Source organism: Nymphalis io, chromosome 22 (assembly GCF_905147045.1).
Source record: "Nymphalis io chromosome 22, ilAglIoxx1.1, whole genome shotgun sequence".
NCBI lineage: Eukaryota > Metazoa > Arthropoda > Insecta > Lepidoptera > Nymphalidae > Nymphalis > Nymphalis io.
In genome coordinates this window covers 6,606,194-6,614,284 of record NC_065909.1, presented here as the reverse complement: position 1 = coordinate 6,614,284, position 8,091 = coordinate 6,606,194, and the positions used below count along the sequence as shown (strand labels likewise).

General features: G+C 31.6%; 1 protein-coding gene across 1 annotated transcript; it reads right to left on the bottom strand.

The window, feature by feature from the left end:
- Positions 1-2,445: 2,445 nt before the first annotated feature.
- LOC126777176 (zinc finger protein 93-like) lies at positions 2,446-5,866 on the bottom strand. The gene is made up of 3 exons (XM_050500130.1): positions 5,809-5,866; positions 5,547-5,699; positions 2,446-4,707 (listed from the first exon to the last, which is right to left on the bottom strand). Exons 2-3 carry the CDS (start codon positions 5,658-5,660, stop codon positions 2,737-2,739), a joined length of 2,085 nt encoding a protein of 694 aa, XP_050356087.1. The 5' UTR covers positions 5,661-5,699; positions 5,809-5,866; the 3' UTR covers positions 2,446-2,736.
- Between the last annotated feature and the right edge of the window lie 2,225 nt (positions 5,867-8,091).

The window sequence follows — 8,091 nt, the reverse complement described above, 5'->3', positions numbered from 1 at the left end:
CAGATAGAAAGAGAACAGTTTTAGTAGAATCTAAATCCGCGTTTACATTGCTAAAATACTTTAATACTCAAAATGATATATTTACCCGACTGCCCTGAAGGAGGGTAATGTTTTTCGATACATAATATTCGTTTTTTCCTAAAAATAATTTTTATCTTGTATATTAAGATTTTTATAATCTTTTTAAATTGAAAGTGAAGTCGTATTAAATTAATTATTTAATAAAATAAAATTAGAAATTTTATAAATCAATTTAAATTATTTAAAATAAAGCCTTAATTAATGTTTATTAAGACACATACTAACATATTATTGTTGTAGATATTGAAATGTCACTTACTGCGAGAGTAAGAAAATAAATGAGCTAACGGAAGATGAAAAAGAAAAGAATCGAAAGAAGTGGTGTGAGCAGAAACGTAAATAGAAAGAAAAACAAGTTTTAAATAATCAAAATACTACACTAACTACAAAAAAATTAATCTACAAGACAAAAACGAAAAACGAATTGGAAGAGATTGTAAAGTTATAATGTATTATGATTGTAGAGTTGTAATGTAGTTCCAAACTACAATAATGCCCATAAAATAATTCTGGTGTTAAAAACAGCACTCCAAACAAGCAAGAAAGCAATTGTATTGTTACAAAATAGTAACATAAAAAACTCCAAAGTTTAAAAGAAAATATGGATATAATGAAAGCCAGAGAAGTTTTGGAAAGTTAGTAAATAGAAGATTAGCTAGGTAGCTTAGAATAAAATTCAATGCTTTATAAAAATGTGTACGACTCTTTACATTTTTCACCCCGTTCCATTGAATGACGGTCCACCAAAGAAGACAATTGACTGTTAAATTTTTCTAAATAATGATGGACAAAGCTCAAAATATCTTTTACATTTGTTGTTGTGTAATTTTATTAATTTCATCATTTACTTATAATATTATTCGGATTTAAAATTATGCTAAAAATGATGAAATATAAGTCTGTTTTTGTCGTTTTGTAACTCAGAGGATGTACAATTGTTGATCACATTTTTTTATGTGCTTATAGTGAAAAATTAGGAGAAGATTTGTGATTAGTACTTTATCTTGTTACATAAATATATGCGTTTTGAATATTATATTTTTATTTTACCCTAAATCAAGGCAAAATAGTACGTAACTCAGTGGAAGAAAATATCAGGGTCGGACGCATTTAATCCGTAATATATGATAAACTACACAGTGTTTTGCGTGATTTCTGAGTTTTTATGACAATTTAGACATCACTGATTTCATTAATGTTAATATTATTGCATAAAACTGCATATCCGGTCCTCGAGCGAATGCAACAGAAACTCTTGAGCACAGAGAGGCCATGGTAGAACGCATCAATTTGATATTGGAAGAGGTATCAGATTGGGGTGACCATAATCAAGTCAAATTTAATCCTACCAAGACTCAAGCATGTTTGTTCACCGCCAAGAGGAGTCTATTCCCCCTGACTCCGACTTTCCGAAATGTATCTGTACCCATCACCGACAGTATTGACCTTCTAGGAGTTACCTTAACATCCAAACTCAACTTTGGACAATGCATTGAATCCAAAGCTAAAACTGCTGGCAAAAAACTTGGTATCCTCAATAAGGTCAAACAGTACTTCACACCGGAACAGCTTCTGACCATATATCAAGCTCAAGTCAGATCGTATCATGGAGTACTGCAGCCATTTATGGGACGGCTCTGCTAAGTACCAGCTTTGGATTCAGTGGATCGTCGTGCTAGAAGGCTCATTGGCGACCAGACACTGGTCGCAAAACTCCAGACCTTGGAACACCGTCGTAAGGTTGCCTGTCTGTCGGTTTTCCACAGAATATATTTCGGAGAGTGTGCCCAGGAACTATTTAATTTGGTTCCTCCGTCACCTTTTTACCACAGAACTGCGAGGCACCGTAAAGATCTGCACCCGTACGTTGTTGATGTGTCTATGTATGTATATATGTATGACACACACGAAACGATTTGCTTCCTCGTTTCTGATACGCACCGCTAAGATCTGGAATACCCTCCCGACCTCCGTTTTTCCTACCACCAACAATATGGGTACCTTCAAGTCTAGAGTGAATAGGCATCTTCTAGGCAAGCGCGCTCCATCTTAGACTGTATCATCACTTTCCATCAGGTGTGATAACAGTCAACCGCTAGCTTATATATTAAAAAAAACATGTGCTAAAAATAATACCATTTTTTAAAATCACGCAAACTTTAAAAAAAATGCCCATGTCTATAGTCCGTTGGTTTCTATTGTAATAATAAAAATAAAAACTTATGTCAAATGAGCAATTCTTGCAATTTTTTTTTAGTACATGATTGGCTTTAATGCCTATATGTAGTATTGGGGGAAAAAAGTAAAAAATAAGAATAAAAACCACATTAAAAACGCTTAAAATTTATTTCCTATAAAGTCCTATTGCAAATCTTTTTATAGGCTCTATCTTAATACAAAAAGTATATACAGTTTTCGATGATGACATTTTTTATGCAAACCTATATATATATTATATTATAAACCTATATATATTATGCTCTACTATAAGCATACAATACATTTTTTTATGGTACAAAATATTGAAAAAAATGTTATTTACTAAAGTATCAGTACTTAAAATCCCCTCTGTATAGAAACATCTTGATAATATACTGCTTTACTGAATTTTATCTAGAATGGTAGGTCCCAACATCTCACATACTAAGAGGGTAATTAGTACTTGTCCCATGGTACATTCTCAATTGAATGTTTCTTCAACTTATGCTTTTTCAAATATTTAGAATCAATGTATGCTTCACCACAGATGGAACACACATATGGCCGCTCTCCGGTGTGCGTGCGTAAATGTACGACTAAATTTCCTTTCAAAGCAAAGAATTTCATGCACACAGAACAGCCAAATTTCTTTTCGCGTGTATGAGTGAGTTGATGAGTTCGTAAATGAGTCTTTGTCTTGAAACGTAATGAGCAAAGCTGACAGGGAAACGGTCGCTCATTTGTGTGAACTCTTTCATGCATTATCAACATAGCTTGACTGGCACATCCCTTGCCACAAATACAGCACTCAAACCTTTTAGTACTTTTCTTTAAGCCCTTTTCAGCATCTTGACACTCAGATTCAACAATATGCGTACTTTCTACATGCTGTTCCAATGCAGACTCTACAGAAAACATCTTTTTACATAAGGAACATGCATAGCCCAATAGTTTTCCGAAATTAGTTGTTACTTCTTGTTTGACCGTCTTCATGAGTTCTTCTTTAACTTTCATTATTCTTGATTTTGAGCACTCATCTGAGCCTCTGTGTGACGCCAAGTCAGATTTATTTTCAAACTTAATACCACATTGGCTACACGTGAATGGATTGATGTGTGTTAGTCTATGTGTCTGCATTGTTATTTTCTGATGGAATCTTTTAAGGCATATGTCACATTCAAAATCTTTTATACCACTATGAATCATCATATGTCGTTTCAAGTTATTTTGATTGGCAAATGTCTTTGAGCATACATTACATTGAGGTTTGCTGTTATGTACATATTTGATGTGTTGAGTGAGAGTGTTGCGTTTTATATTTTGATTACAAAATGGACATGCAACTAGGAGCCCTACCGGGTTGCTGTGAAGGAGCATATGTCCAGTTAGAATTTCAGCAGTTTCAAAGCCCTTGCCACATAGATTACATAAGTGATCACCCGCTGGATTATGTTTATATTGGTGTTTCTCGTAATTATCTAGATCATCAAACTGTTCTCCGCAATCACAGAGGAATGTCCCATCTTCCTGTTGGAGGACAGTAGCAATTTGGCTATCATCGGCATACTCTATGATCAGTTCTGAGCCATCACACTTAACTAATTGGAACTGTGGAGAATCATCCCCCTCATACAAAATGACTTCTTGTGACATCGATTCCCCATCTTCCATTTTAAGAGAAAGGGGATCTGTTACATATTTTATACCATCATCGCTTTTAAGTAGAATTGTTCTTTCTGCGCCTGAAGGAGTGAGTATTTTAATGAAATTTTTAGCATTCGGTAGACTTTTTAACACATCTCCAGAAAGAGGAACTGTGAACTCGTGGGGTCTTTCTTGAGCATTTTCAATTATTGCCAGATCCCGGTTTTGTGTTTCATCGACATTCATACCCTCATTAAATTGATCTCCATTATCTTGTTCTTCCTCCTCATTTTCTAATATAGTGGCAGGCACATCAGTAGGCACTTTTGGATTAGACACGAGAAATGAATCAATTGTATTTTCAAAATCACGGTCCCTTTGTTTTTGTGATGCTTCACTTCCATGTTCATCTTTCGTTATTGATTCTATCACAAAATCTCTACTTTTATCATCATCTGATTTATCACCTTGATCTTTTTGATTATCAACAACGACAACATAGTAATAATCATCATCACTATCATTTGGTTCCTTTTTTATGATGGATTCTAGCTTTTTCATGGATTCTTTTGCAATATCTTCTATAGTCATATCTTCGCTTGTTTTGAGTTGTGTTTCTATTTGTGAAAATTCTTCATCTTTGCTGTGAGTTATTAATGTATTTAATTGTAGTTTTAGTTCCTTGTCTACTTTCATACATTGTGTGCGAAATTGATAAGCTGTGGTCATAAGAGTAAAGCAATCACCGCACAGCTTTTGGGGTAGGCCATCATCCTCTTGAACCTAAAATAGTCAAGAGTTTAATTAAATTCAATAAACTGAGAATTCCTCTGTGAATTTATTACCATTGGTTAATGATATAACTATAACTTATTGTTATTAACAACTTTTTATTTGATTTTTATCATTTATTAGGAAGTAAACAAATATTTTATTAAATTTTTATTTAATTTTGACTTATTCAATGATTTAGTAATTTAATTATTTGTGAGTTTAGGGTTTGAAAATAAAATACTACATACTAGTTATGTTACTGCTTATATTTATTTTATAAGTGTAACAATTTTTATTAAATGTCAAACTGCTATGCTAGGGCCTCCTCTCCTTTCTCGAGGAGAAGGTTTAGGAACAGAATTTCGGTGAAATTAGACATATGCAGGTTTCCTCACAATGTTTTCCTTCACTGTCAAGCATGTATTGAATTATGTACACAAATATAATACATGAAATTTCAGTGGTGCTTGCCGGGGTTTGATCATCGGTTAAGATTGACTAGATTGATCACTAGGCCATCTTTGAATTTCCATACAACATACATACAATATGCTTGCAATTATTAATATAATTTTATTAAGATTATATACGATACACTGATGATAGTATACTCCGCCTTAACAAGTTGCAGATATGTATTTTTTAAGTTATATTATTTTTTTAAAGTTAACTATTAGAACATTCCTTTAAAAATATACAAAATTGTTACTTAGTTGAGCGGCAATATCGGAAATTATTCAATGGTGGAATTATATGAGTTCCTATTAATTACGACAACAGTCTCCGTTAAAGGATATTTTTAGTACAATAAAGTTCTTTATATAGTGTATTTCATTAATAAATCATACCTCAATTGTGGTAATTTCCAAAAACTTTTCCCGTACATTTTCTTCAGTATCGAAAAGTGACACCTCAGAATCGGGAGACAGGCAGCACCGGCACAATTCAGACCAAGTTTCCATTTTAAAATATTGTGTACATAATTATCCCGCCAGGAAAACCTGGAAAATATAAAAACCGTGGAATTATCTTCATTGTTTTGACAGTTGTTTATAAGTTATCAGAGAGCACAATAAAGTAGGTATCCAAAGAGTAAAATTATCTACGGACCTTGCCATAAAGACGATCTATTGAAAATTATAGACAAGAGAGCGTATCAAAATGGCGGCAGCACACGCGACAATAATTGGAGCGGATGTTGCGTCATGTTTTTGTTCGACGCGTCGTGTGAAAAGATAAGATAGCAACATTGAAAAAGTTTAGTATTGAAATGATTTTAATGTTAGTTCTTACATTATAATATGTTTCTGGATTTTAATAGAATATTTAATGATTAGTAAGATAAATTAATTTATTTTACTTTCAGTCTCAAACGAATTCAACTTTAAAATTTGTTTTAAGTGCTATATTTGACTTTTTTACTTTTCTAAGTTGGCATTTCTCCTGTAGTGAATTAATTACGTGTACATTTAATCTCCAAAAAATTAATTGTATTAAAAAGACAAAACAACATACATTTTTTGATCTATAATTTTTAGAAGGAAATTAATAAATAAATCTATTTTTTATTAAGATTTAGTTTTTTTTATCTGTGACATCTACAGATTCTCGAAATGCTTCACTTGCTATATGATAGATGTCGCTAGATATTAGGACTTAACTGCAATGTTTTTTTTATTGGGGTTTGTAATAAATAAGTAATTGAAAGATTTTTTTTATAATTGTACCGTAACTGGTCTGGTCTTTTGTTATACACGTTAGGTTTCTATAATTTTCTATAATCGAATGGCACTAACTAGGTACCTATAGGTATATACCATTTTATAATAAAAATATATTATATAATAAGTAAATAATAACTATAGTAGTTTAAGTTATTATTAAGATAGTGGAAATATTGTTATAGAAGAAATAAAAATAAATGTTTATCCATTTTTCGTCTATGAATTTTGTTATCTTTAATTGAAAAATCAAGTATAAAGTATTATGTCAAACGTTTCATAGCTATTAATCCTTCGTATGCCGGAGCGCATATATTCGCTCCCAATTTTGTACCCGTGGTATGCCGGAGCGTATATATCTGCGCTCGAACGTTGAAAAGTGCTCTCTTTGTCATACATTAGTTCAATTTTTTTGTTTTACACTGCAATAGAGAAACATATACCTAGCTCTTTTTTATCCATAGTAATTGATATATATTTGTCTCGCTCTCTCTTTTTTATTAGATTATCATTTTAACCAATCAGCGACGACGAAATTCACGTCGTAAATTTGCGCACCAAACTCATTTTTTCGAATACTTGCGGTCATATTTGTACTTACTTGTAGATATAATAATCTTATTCATATTAGTTAGTAATTTATAACACCTTTTTAGAGTAAACTTTTTTATGAATTAAAAGAATACCTCTTACATACACATATTCAATTGAATTAATTTTTTATTTAATAAATTCTAAAAATAGTTTTATTTTTATTTTTTATTTGAATATTAAGTTAGCCTATAATTGACATATATTTTGTTACACTATTTTATATAAGCAATAAGAAAATGTTTTTATATAATGTTGGCTTCCTAATTAATAAAATAACGATATGCGGGCAATGTAACAGACATGTCAAATAATCGCATTATTTCACAACCGTAATATTTATTCGAACCAGACCTTCATAGAATTTTACAGGGAGAAAGCGGTGATATAAATAATAAAAAGGCATAAAGACGATCCGTGGACCATATCGGACTGAGAAAACCTTAGATGAATAGATACATTTTTAACATTTTATGGGAAAAAGAAAACTTATTTACCCAATTCCTTTAGTAGAGACATTTCAAATATTTTTTACAACGTGGGATAAAAGAATTTTCATGAATTTGGTTGGCAAGTAAGGGATTCCTCTCGAATCTCGTCTTCAGGATTGCTATGAAGTTACGGTAGCGAAACATTATAAGTTTTAATTTGGAGAGCGCAGATATCATGATATTGGAATAAGTCAATATTCTAATGTCAACCCTAGATTATGAGTAAATTCAATCAATCTTCCAGTTTTGGTCTCAATCAACTAAAACACTTAATAAATATCAGGGGTCATCTCGTGTTTTTTTATCGATAAAAAATAATCATTTAATGTTTATAATCATTGTCACCCTTTAAGTTATAATATAGTTATACATACAATATTTTATTTTTCACCATGAATTGGATTCACCTTCTGCAAAATCAAGTAAAAGATTACTCTTAATTAAGATAATTTATCATAGGTTTAAGGACAATTTTTGACGATGCTGCTGTATATACAAGTACCTTATCCGATGATGTTACCTTATTCTTGCCAATGTTTTGCGTTTACATATTCAATAAAAAATACTATTTCAACTTCAAGGAAGTGAAT

Excerpts from the sequence above, each read along its gene's own strand:
- LOC126777176 (XM_050500130.1), bottom strand. The coding sequence starts at position 5,660 with ATGGAAACTTGGTCTGAATTGTGCCGGTGCTGCCTGTCTCCCGATTCT. Across the intron at positions 4,708-5,546 it reads TGGAAATTACCACAATTGAG|GTTCAAGAGGATGATGGCCT; the intron begins GTATGATTTATT and ends TGACTATTTTAG.